This window comes from Carassius gibelio, chromosome B25 (genome assembly GCF_023724105.1).
Source record: "Carassius gibelio isolate Cgi1373 ecotype wild population from Czech Republic chromosome B25, carGib1.2-hapl.c, whole genome shotgun sequence".
Classification (NCBI taxonomy): Eukaryota; Metazoa; Chordata; class Actinopteri; order Cypriniformes; family Cyprinidae; genus Carassius; species Carassius gibelio.
Window position 1 is genome coordinate 2,084,754 of NC_068420.1, and position 17,500 is coordinate 2,102,253.

Sequence of the window (17,500 nt, forward strand, 5' to 3'; positions counted from 1 at the left end):
GTGTGAGAGAGAGAGAGAGTGTGTGTGTGCGTTTGTGAGAGAGAGAGAGAGAGAGAGAGAGAGTGTGTGTGTGCATTTGTGAGAGAGAGCGAGAGAGTGAGAGTGTGTGTGTGTGTGTGCTCTTGTTTTTGTGTCATATCAGGACACAACTCTGAATAATGACATGGTAAAATGGTTTGTGGACAGTTTTTTTAGTGCTTTTGGTTCATAGTTTCAGTAATTTCTTCTATAGGAGGACAATTTTATTGCACAAATGTTGCTTTTTCATAGCTCCGGAGACTTATTGGAGTTAGACGTGTGAGATATTGTTGAGGTTTCCACTGAACATAGATCATTTTGGTGTTTTCTTTCTCAGGAAACAAAGTTTGCTCTGCTTTTAATTGCTTTGAAAAAATACGAACATTTGTGTTGTTTCGTTTCCGCATTGAAAGGTTTGATCAGAAACAGACAGACAGTGCATTAGAGGAAAGCATATGCATTTGCTCCAGGAGCTCTGTTGGTTGGTGGGAAAAGCAATGTAAAGTGTTGAAAGTGTCCAGAAGCGCTCAAGTGCATCTGTGTTTTGACTGTGCATTCAACCTCAAGAGCTCTTCAAGACTCAACACTCTTCTGTGAGGAGATTACAGAGAAAAACACGGCATGCACACACATTCGATCCGGCTGGAACACACTCGCATTAATCCAAACAACTCATTTGCACATCACTCTTAGTGGCTCTAACGTTGCTCGTTTTAATCTATTAATGACTTCTCAGAATCCCCAAGCAGTTTAAGTTAACGTGTTTCATTATTAACCCGGTGGTTCACTCGTCTGTACAATACTACACAAAACTGTAATGAAGGGGTTTTCTGCATGGAAAAATCAGCTTGTTACTGGAGATTCTGCGATTTTGGAAGTAAAAACCAATGCTATTTTCTGAAAAGCTTGTCATTTTCCACTCAAACAGACGCAGATGATTGGAGAAACCCACCAGCTCTGCATCTCAGACGCTTGTCTTTGCGTTAAAGCTCAGTCTGTCAGACGTTCATTCAGGCTTTTCAAAGCAGCAGCTGAATGTCTTGAGAAATGAGTTCTCGCTGTTCAAGGACAAGTCTTCTGTTCGTCTCTCGATTCTCATGCTTAAACTCACAATATATCAAATCCCTTTGGAGCTGTACCAAAACATCACTTTACTAATGAAAATCTGTCCGGTTGACCTTTGCTTACTGTTGCTCGCTCAGACACGCTTTACAGGACGTCTCATAGAGGTTATGGACATTATTCATAAGTGGGCTAGAATGATGTCATCTGAACAGAGAAAACCATGGAGATGGTAATACTGAATGATTACTGTATTTATATTCCATGATATTTACTTGTTTCTCCAAGCTACCATGATACAAGTCCAAAAAACCTTCGATAATAATACGTCTGAGTCATTTTCCTTAATAAACTCACTTTAGCAGCCCGCCCAAATGATCTCCAGGTGTGGACTTCATGTCTGTGCCAGAAGGGCGCAGCCTGACCTGAACTCAAAGAAACCTGACGGCACTTTTCCTACAAAGTACCTTGGTATTATCAGGTATTTGGACATGCAGCCTGGTAAGTCTTCTGCAAAGCTCCTGGGGAGTATCACTCAGTAAATACTAGGGTATATAAATAGTGTCTGCAGAAATGATCATCATTTATTCACTCTCGTAAAATCTGTTTTAAAATGTTTGTCATTTGTCAGAAAACCCAATGGTTTCTAGCTGGTTATTAGTTGGTTTAAGCGTGATATTCTAGTGTACTGTTAATTAATGTTTTGAATTAGCTTTTTTATGTATAGAAACAGTTTTGTTTTGATTTTAGTTAGTTAAAATGTTTGTTTTCATTTAGGTTTTAGTCATTTTGTTACATGCATTTGTCATTTGTATTTAACAATTAATTTATTTAGGTCTTTAGACATCTATAATGTATTTAATTTCAGTTTGATGCAAAGGCAATTACGTTTTTTGGTGTATAGTCAATTTTTATTTTTATACTAGTGTACTATTTATTCATATATTGAATTAGCTTTTGTTTTTATCTTTTCAGCTTTCAGTTTAATTTGCTAGTGTAGTATTTATGAATATTTTAAAGTAGTTTTTATTGTTGTATTTTTAGTTTTTGTTTAAAATTTTGCTCATTAAAATGTAACATTTAGTTTAGGTTTCAGTTTTTTGTTGTGTGCCTTTGTCATTCATTCATTTGTTCATTCTTTCATCCATTTATTTATTTAGGCTTTTGATATCTGTAATTTATTCATCTTTAAGTACTTTAACATAAATGTATTTGTGTTAAATTATAAAAAATGTAATATTTAATATTTAAAATCTCAGGTGGAACTCTTCATCCCCTTGTCGCTAAAAATTGTAACAATTTTCATTCTGTCTTGAAAAGCTTTTTAGATTTTTTTTTTTTTTTAAGTGGGTTCCAATGGTTATTGAACCCAACATTCATCAAAATATGTGACCATAGACCACAAAACCAGTCATATGGGTCCATTTTTTTTTATAAGAAAATTTTGAAATTTCAGAATCTGAGGGTGCATATTACTAATGAAAAATAAAGTTTTGATATATTTACAGTAGGAACTTTACAAAATTGTAACATGATCTTTACTTTATATCCTAATGATTTTTGGCATGAAAGACAAATTGATCATTTTGACCCATAAAATGTATTGTTGGCAAATACTACAAATATTCCTGTGCTACTTATAACCGCTTTTGTGCTCCAGCGTCACATATCTTGTTCAGCATGTACACCTTTCTGTTTTGGATGAACTGTCTCTTTAAATCCAGTATTAGGATGCAAATCGTCCAGTGTTTGCGGTTCTGATTATGCGAAAGAGCCTGGATTCACATGCTCACACTCCCTTGAGCGTAGCTGTGAGATACTTGGAGATCTGACGGTCTCGGTTTACTGTAATCTTATCGCTCTTTAAGAGCTTTGTACTGGCACACTCCTGTGAAGGGTTTCTGTCAGCTTCAGTCTTGCTGATTTGATGAACTCATAACTCAGAGTCTTACAAGCTGATGGCGAGGTGCGGAGAGACGAGAGCGTACTGCGCCGTCATCGTAACTCTGATGGATAAATGAGTCGCGCAGAAGGACGCATGCTCTCCGAGTAGTGTCCGTTCTCCCCTTCGTAAAGACAAAGGTGTCTTGTAGGATGTGTGGAGTGGGAGTGAAGGGAGAGCGAGGTAATGAGAGACCTAAATCAGCTGACGCAGGTGCTTAGTCTCAAAGCCAAGGACAAATTGAACCAGCAACATCAACAACTCACATAATTACATCACATGGCTACTCTGAGCCTCAATTTCCGTTCTGCCTTGCAGAAAGGTGAGCTGGCGAATGGAGAAAGGAGGTTTATTTTGTTCTCTCTCTGGCTGAAAGAGCCATTCAGAGGTGTTAAGCCCAACAATTCAATGAGCTTCAATGTGGTGCCCTGCTCTTTTGTATCTCCTTTATGCGTCTCAAAGGAAGGGTGCGGTGGGACGTATATGTCATGACATTGCTGAAACGTTGGTATTGGCACCATTGAGTTGATTCTTGGAGACACAGCATTGTTAAAGAGCACTGTCTTTTCTTGCATGAAATGCGGTCTTTGTGTTGGCTGAGGTCCAATCAATCAGTTACTCGCAGGTAACAAAGCAGACCACCCACTTCTGCTTCCATCTTACACTTGTCCTTCAGACGCCAGGTGAAATCAGAAAGACTGCATTCATAATTATCCACTGGGAGTTGATGCATAAAACACTAAATGCTTTACAATAGTACTTCCTCCAGGCTTCTGAGGATGAAGAAACCCACCTGAAGCTATTGCTGGAGTTCCCCTTGATGAATGTGTTGATATCTGTCCGTTTTTTCTTTTCTTTTTAGCACTGGTTATGGTGAATGTCTCCTTGACGAGCCTTTGGTGAGGATGTATAACCTTCCCAGCCAGCTTCCAGGTCAACTCTACAACGCCAACCGCCAGTGTGAACTCATGTTCGGCCCCGGCTCCCAAGTCTGTCCCTTTATGGTACGACATCTAAATCTACTTCCACAGAGCATTAGCTATGTTTCCATAACCCTCGTTTAATATGCATTTTGAAGTAATGCATGAGAAACGAGTGAACCTTCCAGACAAAGTACATTGCAGACATTTCATGAAGGCCCTAAAGAAACGGGCATCCAATGTCCCCTTTAACAACTCATCCCAGTTAACAAAAGATCCTAAAACAAGGTTCCTTTGTACAGTGGTCCATCATCGTTTTGGGAGGCCGTTTAGTCATTTAACGAGAGAAAACCAGATTGCTTTAGGGAACCCAACTGTTTCTTAACCCTCTTGTTCAGTTCTCCCATTGTTCATCTCTTCTTCTGGCCTCTGAGTTTTTCCAGTCTCAAGACTTGGTTAGCTAACCATCTCAATCCATTGTCCATACAAGCAACTTGCAACTCAATCCATTGTCCATACAAGCAAAAAGGAATAGTTCATTTAAAAATGAAAATGACCCCATGATTTACTCCCCCTCAAGCCATCCAAGATTGATATGACTTACTTCTTTCAGACAAATACAATCAGTTATATATTCAATTAAATATATAAAAAATATGGCTCTTACAAGCATTATAATGGCGGTGAATGACTGTTGAGATTTTCAAGCCCAAAAAAGTGCATAAATCCATCATAAAAAGTGCTCCACACGGCTGTTGGGGGTTAATAATGGCCTTCTGAAGTGAATCAATGTGTTAATATAAAGAAATAATCCATATTTAAGACTTTATAAATTGTAATCTCTTGCTTTACTAACTGTCGTATGCGTGTTCATGAGAGAGTAGTGTTTCAGCAAATGATGTTGGATGTAGGCAAAATTAATCTTATGCTAACTCATCAATTCTCTGCAGAAGGCATTTAATAACCCCACAGAGCCATTGGGAGCACTTTTTATGATGGATGGATGCAATTTATTGGAAAATCTCAACAACCTTTTACTGCCATTATAAAGCTTGCAAGAGCCTGGAATTTTTTTTTATTATAACTTTATATAATTTCCTCTGAAAGAAGAAGTCATGTACACCTGACTTGAGGGTGAGTAAATCATGGGGTGATTTTCATTTTTGGGTGAAATATCCCATTATCTGTATTTTAGATTGTACCCATATCAAGAAAACTCTTGAGTACTTGTGTAGGGTTAAATGAACCAATGTTCAAATCATTATTTCCCCAGTTTTGACTGAAATGACTTTGGTTGATTGCAGAAACAGTGCAAGCGTCTCTGGTGCACTAGTGCGGAGGGTGACCATAAAGGATGTCGTACGCAGCACATGCCGCTCGCTGATGGGACCGAATGTGGCTATGGCATGGTAAGACACTTTCCCTACACTTTCATGCCTGTGTTTTTGTCTGGCGGTCAGTCGTGCGTTAAACTGAAATGTCAAAGCTGATGAGGATGGTAATGTGAGCTTGCATAGCTGGTTTCCTTCTTGTTCGTGACATTAGCTGCCTTAATACGGAATCAGGTTCATTTGGGGGTATTTATTTAATCCTACATGACTGTAAAAGAAACCCCTCCAGTTTGTCATGAAATCCCAATATAGTGTGTGTAGTAGTGTAATGATGTTCACACCTAAAGTGAAGTGAATTTTTGCATCATGTTACTCGCTCTAGATTACTTGCGAGATATTTTTCACACATGAATAAAAACATAAAAACAATAAAAAACATTTTATGATACAACCGGACGTGTCAAACTAGACATGTCAATAAGCTCTTCGCTGATTGGCTAGCGCGACGCCATGCAAATTTTCTGTCGGTATTCATATTTTTCAACTTATGCTACAAAATCGTTGCCCAATTTGCATCATTCACATAACGTCTCACACACCATAAGTGTTGCGATGCCTTTCAATTGTTTCTCAATTGCTATGCTAATTAGCCGCATTTAGTTCACTGCTGCTCGATCTTTGAGAGCTGAGATCCGAGGTGAAGTATCAAGCCTTTGAAACCCAATGCCACCCGCGGATCACCTTGTTATGAACCCGTGACCCCCAAACCTCTTTACGATGCGGGTGAGTGGGTCACTGGTCAGAGAGTTTTAGAGAGTGTTGGGTTTAGATCAACACAAAAGACACTACAGAAGGAGGGAGTCCGTTTCTCCTTCATTTTAACCCTCCATGTACAGGGAAACGTCTAGAACAAGGCTTTCTGAGTGAATCAAATGTTAACAGAGGTGGGCAGTATCTTAATCCAACCAAAACAGCCACAATCAGGCTTGAGGCTGGGAAAGCAGAAACCTTTCTCGTCTCATTAACGGTGGGATTGCGGTGCAGTACGTGAAGCCCTGCGGAGGAAGGAGAGCAAGCAGCGTTTTTTGGTTGTTCTCACATCCTCTGATTAAAACCACAAGGGCATGAGTGTTAAGCTTCATTACTCATTAGTGAACAAGACCTCCCATTTTGACTAGCATTTCACATCTATTAACACTCCAGCATTATTCCTCCAGCTGTGGTGACTGGAAAGGTTTATTAAAGTAGTGTTAGTTCAACTAAACATCCTTTCATCAAGAACATAAATTTGATTTATAAGAAAATAGTATTTGTGGAGGAATTATCTTAAGATTCTCAATTGGTTTGGCTTCAGGAACTAGACTTTATATTAGATGGTGATAAAACACAGAGCCAAAGTATGTATCATTCATAAGTAAACGAAAGTGTCAAAACAAAAGTATATATATATAATTATTATATAATTATAGTTTTACATGATGATGAAGTAGTAATTTATTTATCCCATGATTGCTGCTGGTATCGCTGCCAATATTTCATCTCATAAAAACACATTCTAATTGGAACAAACCATGTTTATATTTGTTTGAAATCATATTTAATGTCATCTGTGTCTTATATCTGTCTTACACCTGTGTAATTGGACAGCATTCTACCAAGTGACAGATGAATTGGAGACAAAATACTTGCATGGCTTGCATTCAACAGAATACATGAGAAATGTTTCTTAATTTTCATGTTTTTATTTTGCTGCCCAAAGTCTTATATTGTATAACTGGTTAATTCAGAACTGAACTGCATCGTGACCCGTTAGTTAGCGCTGTTATGTATCATGCTGAGCAAAACAGTTACTGCGTGACTCTTTACAGAAACAGGGACACAAAGGGTCTTTTTTGTTGGGCTTCTACCCCTCGTGGCCCCTGCACCTTTGTTTGTGGTGCTGAGTGCCTGGTGTCACCTCCTCATGGGGCCGTTTGAAGTCGCAGAAGTTGAAAGAAATGCAGCTCTTGGTCTCAGCTCACCTGCCTGTCTCGAGCTCTTTAATGTGGGAAGCTCTTCACGAAGGCTTGTTCAAAATCTCTTTCTCTGTCTCTCTTCTCTCTCATTTATCTCCAAACGTTGGCTCGTTTGATCCCGTTCAAGCTTGTAAATGGACCACTATGTAAATAAGGGCTGGTAATCATCAAACACATGAGCTCTAGTGGAGATGCAGAAGAGCAATGTTAGGATCAGACCATAATTGCTTTGATTCTTTGCGGTCTCCCCCTCGTTCCCTCGGCCTCTCTTTGTCCTCGATGCCCTCCTCTGTCTTGCAAGGCACTGGAGTGAGTAATGCTGTCACATGACCCCAGCGGCCTGTCTGTCATCCGGCTCAGTCAGCCCTGCGCTAACGAGGTTCATCCCATCACTTGCCATCTGTAAATACCAACACCTCCCGATGGTGCATTTATTGGGACAGAATGGTTGCATCCCAGTGAAGCTTGCATGCTATTGATAAATTATAATGAATAAATCATAGTGAATCATGATTGTGCTTGTATTCAGTTTGTAAATGCTTGGTGTTGGAGAATTTCTTTTGGATCCCAACATCCCAGTTAGGTTCCTTAACTTGCCTAAAGCTGCAATCCGTACCTTTTTTTGGTTAAAAATTATGCAAAATTAATTTTTGAGAAAGTATGTTACCAGCCAGTCTTCTCCTTACTTTAGCCTGATTCAGAACAGTATGCTTATATTAATGCTTTCTAATATGAGAGGCACTGGAGACTCGAACCTGCAACCTCCAGGTTACAAGTCCAACTCTCTAACCATTAGGCCACAGTTGCCCCAAGTTACGTGAAAATTCTTATCATTCTTATAATTTGTGATTCCAAAATACAGTATCCACACCAGTGAGGTGACTGACAGCCACACAACAAATCATTAGAGTCATCCGTGCTGGGGAGCTCTGCCGGTGCACAGCCCACACAAAGAAGATAATTCCTGCAAGTGAGGGGTTTCCAAACAGAGATGGCAACAAAGAGCCAAAATGAATAGACTGCAGTTTTAACTAGCAGACTTCAATAATTTATTGGTATATGCATTAAGTCCAAACTGTTTGTTTCATTAGGGAAACTATGGGGAAGGCTGGCATGTTGTTGTTGCGTGATGTAGCTGGTCAAAGGATTAGTTCACTCCTGAATTAAAAAATTCCTGATAATTTACTATGAGTTACCATGACATCCAAAATGTTAATTTCTGTCTTTCTTCAGTCAAAAATAAGTTAAGGATTTTATGGAAAACATTGCAGGATTTTTCTCCACATAATGGAGTTCAATGGGGATCAACGGGTTGAAGGTCCAAATTGCATGCATGCATTACACAATCACGTTGGAAAGTTCATGTGTACTGTACGTAGGTGGAAGTACTGACCCAGTGTTTAGTGAACGTGCAAAGAAAGACAAAAAAAAAACAATATCAGTACATTTTTGACCTGGAGAAAACAGACGAAGAACCAACATGCAGGTTTTCCAACATGATTACACAAAGTTGTGGATGCAGAGCTATTGCAAGATGAGCATTTGTGGTTAAAAAGTATATGCAATTTAACTGTTTTTAGAAAATGACCAGTCGCTTCGCTAGGTAAGATCCTTATTCTTTGGTTGGGGTCGTGTAGAGCCCTTTGAAACTGCACTGAAACTGCATTAGCCCGTTTATGCCATCTGAAGTCCACTATATGGAGAAAAATCCTGCAGTGTTTTCCCCAAAAACCTTAATTTCTTTTTGACTGAAGTTAACAAAGACATGAACATCTTGGATGACATACGTGAGGAAAGTGTACTAATCATTTAATAGAGTCAATTTATTACGACAGTATGGTATCTCAGTATCTCAGTAAATATGATTTTCTATGAAGTCAAGTCATGTGCTTGTATTCGGTTCCTCGTCTAATAAGGTTTTATGTCTGGAGTTACAGTAGACACTATTGTGTATGTAACTTGCTTTAGCTCACCAGAACCTTTAACCTGTCCTCGTCTCATCTGAGAAATTGTTTTGGATCCTAGCATCCTAATCAGACTTCTTAACTTGCCTAAATTGCCTGGTCAATTTGGTTAGTAATTTACTAGTAACCATACGATGACCAAACAGTTCTTTTCAGCAGAGAACCTAGCATGGAATGGTGACTATGCATTAAAACATGAACTAGCTGGTTAATAGAGTCGATTTATTGGGACAGAATGGAGGCATCCCAATAAAGATGTTTGTAAATTAAGTCAAGTCATAATTGTGCTTGTATTCGGTTCCTCTTCCAATAAGCTTTATGTCTGGAGGCACAATAAACACTATTGTGTGCCTAACCCGGCTTCGGCTCAGCAGAACCTTCAACCTGTCCTCGTCTCAGGCAGTTAGAGAAAAAGACTGAAGTCTTGTAAACGTTGGAGAATTTGTTGGCCGCGGCTCTCCGGCTTGGCTGCTGTTCCTGGCAGCTCGTTTCTCCATGTGGATCGCTTGTCACTTCTCCTGCTAATCTGCATGTGTTTCCAGCGAGACGTCTAGTACTGTACCGGCGGCCCGGGATCTGATTTTCACGAATGAGTTGTTGCTGTGATTGCCAAGTAATCGAGGTAAAGGTGCATTCATGCTGTTTGTGGAATGACTCGCGCAGTTCATCTCACCTTTATCATGGCTTCAGCTTCAGACTGCGACTAAAACGGTTGCGTTTGCGACCAAAAATATTCACTTGCAAGTGATATTTTGCTACATAAGAAAGAAAACAAGGAGCTAATGATGGAATTCAACACCTCCGATTTAATTTAATGTATGTGTTGGTAATAAACAAAAAAACCGACGGGATGTGTGCAGGACTGAGGAGGAGCCCAAACTACACTCATTGACCAAGAGATGTGATATTGGCACAGATTCGGTGTAATAAACTATTCTTTGTGACTGTTTAGTTCCTATTTTAAGTGAACTTTAAAACGCTGATGCTGTAAAAGGAGGGGAGATTCTAGTGGAGGGGAAATTTGCTTCTTTAATTAATTTATCTGTTTTAAAAAAAAAAATTGTCAGGAGCCATTTGTAAGTCGATTAAAAACCTGGGTAGTGTTGTAGTGAAACACGGAGAAGTTACAAGCTTAAAATAGTATAATAGGTTGTTGTTGTTGTCATATTTTGAAGGATTCTCCAAGGAAACCTTTTGAAGATGCCATATTACCTGAACATGTGTTTTGCGGTGTGACATCTGTGTGCTCATGTGTTTTGAGGATAAAAGTGTGTTTTTCCCGATCGCTGAGGGCCGTGTACGAGTGCACCTCCTGTTCTGTGGGTTTGTTGTAGACGCTGAGGTCTGTCATTAAGATCTGACGGGATTTACTTCAGCAGATCAGCTGTTCAGTTCACATACATGTCGTTTGTCAACACCTAGAAGGCCATCGTGTGTTGTTTTATTCAAATAAATCTTTTTTTTTTCTATGATTGTATTTCTAACGCGAGACGAGGTTCTAAACTGTTTTTAAACGGCCTTACATCTGACGCTAATGAATCAATTTCTGTGTTTAGCTTAAGAAGTAATACCAGAGAAAACCAGAAGACCATAGAAGAAGACTAGTGATGCTACAGCGCCCCATGTGGTGGCAATGAGAATGTGTTTCATTGTTAAATGACTTTGCAGTCATGTACTTGCATGTTTGTTTATTTATTTACATACAAATTATTTTTAACATTTAATTTCCATTTTTATGAGTATAAGAGAACAGTTTGTGGGAAATTCGGTAGGACTGGACTTTATCTTCTCAATCAAGATTTGACTGGATCATAAAAAGTGGGCTGTTGCCAAGTATGAACCAACAGTTGGTTAGTATTAATATTATTGTTTAAGGAAATTAGCTTAAGCAATGAAACATGCTCAGTAATACCTGGAACATGAATTAGGAGAGTAAATACAGTCAGTTTTGATGTCATGCCGTTGTATATATCGTATGCATGTGCTAACTGAAGCCTCCTGTGAGTGCTGTGACCTTTGACCCTGAGCTGTGAGAAGTTCTGCCTGTAAGGTGATGTGTTTTGCGAACGAGCTTGTCAAAATGAGAGAGGTTGAGAACGAGAGGTGTTCCTTCTGTCATTCCTGCGCTGATGGATGTGTGTTCACCTCAGCGTTCACACAATTACAGGGCACCACACAGCAGATGGACTGACCATGTCATGTTCCCTTTTAATCATTACATTAGATTTTGTGCATTTGGCATTATTGTTTTTTTTTTTTTTTTTTATCTTTGTTTCTTTCTTTTTCTCCATGTAGCACATTTGCAGAGCAGATAGACCAGCATTTTCTGCTGCCTCTGTCAGTTTCATATTTATATATTTAGTTATTTATTTACTAATTTATGGCCCAAAGTTTACATTATTTTATTTTTTTATTTTTATTATTATTATTTTTTTTTTACAGCTATTAACCATGCATCACCCTAACACAACGGATGAAACACTGTGTCTGCCGCTTTTTATTTTCATTTATTCATTTATTTTATTTTCATAGTTTTTGATTATTTAATATAACTAAACCACATCTGTTGCCTAAATAATTTTTGGTTTATATTTTGGGCAGATGAGAATGCATTTCTCTCTTTTTTTGCTGCTTCATATATTCATTCATTCATTTAAAGGAACACATTTTATTTTTAATATTTATTAAATATTTTATTTATAACTGTATCACAGTTGTGTTTATTGTAACCATACAGTGCTTTCACACAGCAGATGGATGGATTCTGCTGCTTTTGACACGTTTATATTTTATATATTTCCTTAAATGCCCATGCAGAGTGTGTGAGAGTGTGTCCAAGCTGTAGATTCCCAGCGGTTTTTTTGGCTTTTACTAAATGAGAGTTTGTCTAGTTTGGTGGTATGGGTACAGGTTGTGTGTGTGTTTGTGTGTGTGTGTGAAAGTTGTCACAAATCTAAAACACGTGTTGGCAGCAGCTGGGCTGGTTTTTCTCACTCAACCTTCAAATATCTCACTGCATTCTCAATTAAGAGCAAATCTTGACAAGCTCAGAGTCACCTCAGCCCGTCTCTCTCTGTATCTCTCTCTCCCTGTGTGTGTGTGTGTGTGTCTCTCGCCCTCAGCTCAGGCTGTTTCCACACCTCCATGAGTCTAATTGAAGGTCACGATGGCCCCAGATGCTTCTATTGGCAGAACAAACAGCCCATACATGTGGCAAGAGTGTGTGTGTGTGCGCAGTGAGTTTCACCCCTCCTTCACTCCTTTTTCTCCTCGGAGCCTCTTTCAAGCCGCGGCTCTCTCCCACAGCACCTTTTCAAGCTAAACAAAGGCGCTGTAAACATGAAGATGGCAGCGGGGAGTGGAATGCCTTTAAGGCTTCAGACTTCAGACTCTGACAGCACTCAGGTCTCGCCGGTGGTCCGGGCCTATTCTGTACCGCCAGCACACACACATGGCCATTTACAATCCGTCACACACACACACAGACACACACTCACTGAAATGAACGGGTGGAAAGTTGAACACGTTGGTTACGATATAACTATAAATTATGATAAAAGTTCATCAGCATGCATTGATTAATCCATTGATTAATAATTTATTAAATGTCATAACGTAAAACATTTATTTTATTTACTGTCCCTTATTTGTGGTTTACTTCAGTGTAGTTTTATTTTATTTAATCTAATTTATATTTTTTATTTATTTAATTTAAACACCTGTTTTTTATTTGTGGTGTTTACTTTAATTGTGTTTTATTTTATTATATCTGGTTTTTAATAAATGTCCCTCTGTGGTTTATTTTTGTCTTTTCCACCACATTCAACAAATCTGCATTTTTTTTTTTACCAAAGTTAGTGGACTAAATTTGTCAGTGAAATATGAGATGTGATGTGAAGAAGACAAAAATAATTTATCTCAAAAAGGAAAAAATTTCGACATATTTTTAAGATTTAAAAAATTGCATTAACGCTGTAATTTTGTCACATTATGAAAAATGTGTATTTAACAGTGTGTATTAAGGGTGCATAGCATACTCGATCTGAAATGAGCTGTATGATTCATTGTTATAGTCTTCAAGTGTTATAAGTGTGTTTCAAGAGGGTGTTTCATTTCTTTTAAGTGCAGCCGCACATAGAGCTGAAGAAACACCCCGACACACACACACACACACACACACACACAGGTGCGCAGTCTTGTGCAGTGGGTTTATGTAAGTTTTACAAGTTTTATAAGAACTTGTATATGCATTTGAGTGGGAAAATTTTATCTCTCCATCAAAAGAGAGAGCTTGATTTTTATATGTATTTGATATTTGATGAGTCTGGGTTCTGATCAGGACACAGGTCTGCTTGGGTCAGACTGCTGTGGATTCCTGCTGGACGCTGTTGTGTGACGTGGCTGTTATCAGAGGAAAGAGGAGATCGATATCACACACAGAGTTATGAATGAATGAGTGAGTGAATGAATGCAGCAGTCAGCGGATCTCTGTTACTCTCGCTCTAATTATGCTTCCTGTTTAGAGCCAGATTACTGTGTTACTGAGAGGAGAAACTGATACTGTGGCTGTACCGCGGTACAGGGATGTACACTACACTACTGTGATGATCACTATATTTATATTCCAAGTGATTGTCATATTCATGTACTATAGCATTTGACATTTTCCTTGTAGAATACCATAATGCTACAATGGTGCTATCGTCAAGATAGATAGGTTTATTTCAAATTAGTTTTTGGCACAAAGCATGCCATTGTAGTTTTGAAAGTAGCTTGTAGTCCATATCATGACATATTGTGACCCTAGACCACAAAACCAGTAATTAAGGTACATTTTTCAAAATTTAGAATTATACATCATCTGAAGCTGAATAAATACTCTGACAATTGATGTGTGGTTTGTTCGGAGGACACTATTTGTCTGAGATGCAACTATTTGAAAATCTGGAATCTGAGGGCGCAAAAAAATCTAAATATTGAGAAAATCATCTTTTGAAGTTCTCAGCAATGCATATTACTAATCAAAAATTAAGTTTTGATATATTTACGGTAGGAGATTTACTAAATATCTTCATGGAACATGATCTTTACTCAATATCCTAATGATTTTTGGCATAAATTAAAAATGTATAATTGTGACCCATACAGTGTATTGTTGTCTACTGCTTCAAATAAACCTGTGCCACTGATGACTGCTTCTGTGCTGCAGGGACACAGATGAATGTCAGTGTGGTGTGTAGCGAGTGTCTGTGATGAATGATGTGATGAAGGAAAGCAGGAAGGCTTCGGTAGTAGAGATGTGACTGTGGAAGGAGAGGAAGCAGTGCTGCGAGACTGTAATGAGCTCTGTCGCTCTTATCTGTGCGCTCAGGTTTAGTTATGGTGTGCGAGACCGACGCCAGCCTGTCCTGCATTCCAGCCAGAGCTGCGCAGCCAGGGTTCGGTTACTGCCAGCGCTCTGTGTCTGTCTGATGACGCCGAACAGAGCATGTGCACTGTCAGATATTACTGTAATGAGTGCAAAAGCTGATTGTCTTCAGAAACATGTTTGTTATGTTGAAAGTCTCTTCACATCCCGATAGCAATCACAAAGTTAACTGAATGTTAGCATTTCCTCCTACTGCACCTTTAATATCCTTGATGCACTTTAGCAGTGACTCAGTCATCATTCTGCATCACTGGTCCTCAGTATATACATATATATGTTATATTGTGTGCTTAATTATTTTAATTTTGTAATTTTCTTTACGTTTTTAAAACCATGGTTTGTGGACAGTTAATTTCTGGACACCTGACGATGTCATGTCTGATGTAATGTCTGTGTGTTTCAGTACTGCAGGCACGGCATGTGTGTAAATAAAGAGATGGACATGAAGCCGGTTCATGGTGAATGGGGCCCCTGGGGGCCTTACAGTGTTTGTTCCAGGACCTGCGGAGGAGGAACACGCAGCACAACAAGAGACTGCAATAAACCTGAGTAAGTGCATCAACACACTCACATGCACTGAGACGCAATAACTAATAATACTAATAAACAAATAATTATTTTGCAAAACAATGCACACGTATTCTGTTTTAATGAAAAAAAAAAAAATATATATATATATATATATATATATATATATATATATATATATATATATATATATATATATATATATATATATATATATATAATAAAAAAATTGAGTTATTATTAAATTGAGTTATGACAAAAATTTTAAGTAATTAACAAGTTTGACTTTCTGGAAATGTGCCCGATTGCATTGAATTAGTGAATTTTTGTGTTAAATAATTTCGTCCTATCACAAGGCGTTCGGTGTGTAACAGCACAGATATGTTTCTGACTCTCAGGCCGAGGAACGGAGGACGGTTTTGTGTGGGCCGCAGAATGAAGTTCCGCTCGTGTAACACGGATCCGTGTCCCCGGGGCCAGAGGGATTTCAGGGAGGAGCAGTGTGCACAGTTCGACGGGAAACACTTCAACATCAACGGACTGCCACCCTCCGTCCGCTGGGTGCCCAAATACAGCGGCAGTGAGTGTGCCTGACCTCTGACCTCTGACCCATCACACACACACACACACACACACACACTGCAACTTTCTTGAGAATTTTAGCCACTTTTCAGACTACCCTAGCAACCTTTTCTTCAAAAAGCACCTTGCAACAAAGTAAGCATTTTTTTTTACTAGCTATTAAATATTTTCAATTGTAAGCATTCAAAAATGTGTAAGAGGTCAACAATTCAGTGTATTTAAAAAGACAGCTTTTTATATTTTAATATTGTGTTATGCATATTAGTTTACAAAGGAATCTACATTAACATCACAAATACATTAAGCAACTTTTAGCAACAAATCGCCCTTCCTCTAACATCTCCCTCTGAAGATGAGTTGGCATTGTTGTAATGGTTTTCTAGGGGCTGATGGAGGAGCCGGGCTTCATAATAAATCTGTTGAGCTCATCAAACTCTGATGAATAGCACACAGACAGCATTCATGCTTTTGGCAGACGCTTTTATCTGAAGTGAATGCTGTACAGTTACTCGCTGACAGATGAAATGAAGAAATCACATAGAAGTAGACTTGAGAATGACTTTGCAGTTCATTCCCTGATCAGAAACTCTCTCTGCTGCTCTGACATGTTTATATGAGATATGAGCCAACATCTCAAGAAAGCTGCTAATTCAACTACAGTTTTCAATCCTGTGACCGTAGAGTCCGTGTGCATTTTGATAGTTTGTTTGAAATTAAATGCACAGAAACAAGAAAATTGCACCTCTATTAGTTGTTGTTTTTTCGTTTAATTAAAACAAAACAACAACAAAAATAGTACAATAAAACTCTCTTATAATAAACAAGCTTTTACTGATAAAACGAATAAGAAGGATGTCACAAATATTTGCGATTTATATTTGAAGGTTTTTGGATTTTCACCATTAAAACGAACACTAGGTTTGTGGTTCACTATCAGTTTACTGAAAACACAACAACAATATAAAACAAATGCAAACTCACTCGATATGAAGCAGATGCTTGTCTGCTGTCCAGCTGAACTACATTGATATCTTTATTTCTATAAAAATACAAAACGACAGTGGAGCGGTGGGCAAGTAATGCAATCGGTGGAAGGCTGAACACCGTGTAACACAGAGTTAGTTATTATCTAGTCCTTTATCTATATTTTATTTTTCTGTGCACATTCGTACCTTAGATCCAGCCCGAGTCTATGGTTACAGTACAGTACATCTTTAACTCGCCATCCTCTGCACCCTCAGCTGATTTGCATTACAGTATTTGCCTTGACTATCTGTTGTCCAAAACTGAGCCTATTGTCTAACAGAAGTCACGACTGCTTCATATTTACACTTGACTGAACACTGATCTGTGGAAGCGTAGGTTGGGTTCAGATTAATATTTCTGAAATTGCAAACATACACAGAATATCAAAACTGTTTTTCATTGTTCTCTGGTGTTTTTCATCTCTTTCTCATCACTAATTCCTTTCTCGTCCAAACTTTGAATGCTATAGTGTACCGAATCAACAAAGTAATGGTAAAATAATGGCCAGACACTGTCCTGCTCCTCTCTCTCGTTCCTCAGTTGTGATGAAGGACCGCTGTAAACTCTTCTGCCGTGTTGTGGGATCGACGTCGTACTATCAGCTGAGGGATCGGGTCGTCGATGGGACCCCCTGTGGACCGGACACATATGATATCTGTGTACAAGGCCTCTGCAGGGTATGAA

At 38.6% G+C, this 17,500-nt stretch overlaps 1 protein-coding gene across 2 annotated transcripts in view; it reads left to right on the forward strand.

The window, feature by feature from the left end:
* The window catches only part of LOC128014647 (A disintegrin and metalloproteinase with thrombospondin motifs 20), an 89,909-nt gene that overhangs the window by 26,363 nt on the left and 46,046 nt on the right, over nucleotides 1-17,500 (forward strand). For both annotated transcript variants that reach the window (XM_052598329.1, XM_052598331.1), the window contains 5 exons: nucleotides 3,885-4,026; nucleotides 5,247-5,351; nucleotides 15,084-15,229; nucleotides 15,607-15,788; nucleotides 17,357-17,493. In XM_052598329.1, the coding sequence (XP_052454289.1) occupies nucleotides 3,885-4,026; nucleotides 5,247-5,351; nucleotides 15,084-15,229; nucleotides 15,607-15,788; nucleotides 17,357-17,493 (712 nt within the window). The remainder of the gene's footprint in view (nucleotides 1-3,884; nucleotides 4,027-5,246; nucleotides 5,352-15,083; nucleotides 15,230-15,606; nucleotides 15,789-17,356; nucleotides 17,494-17,500) is intronic.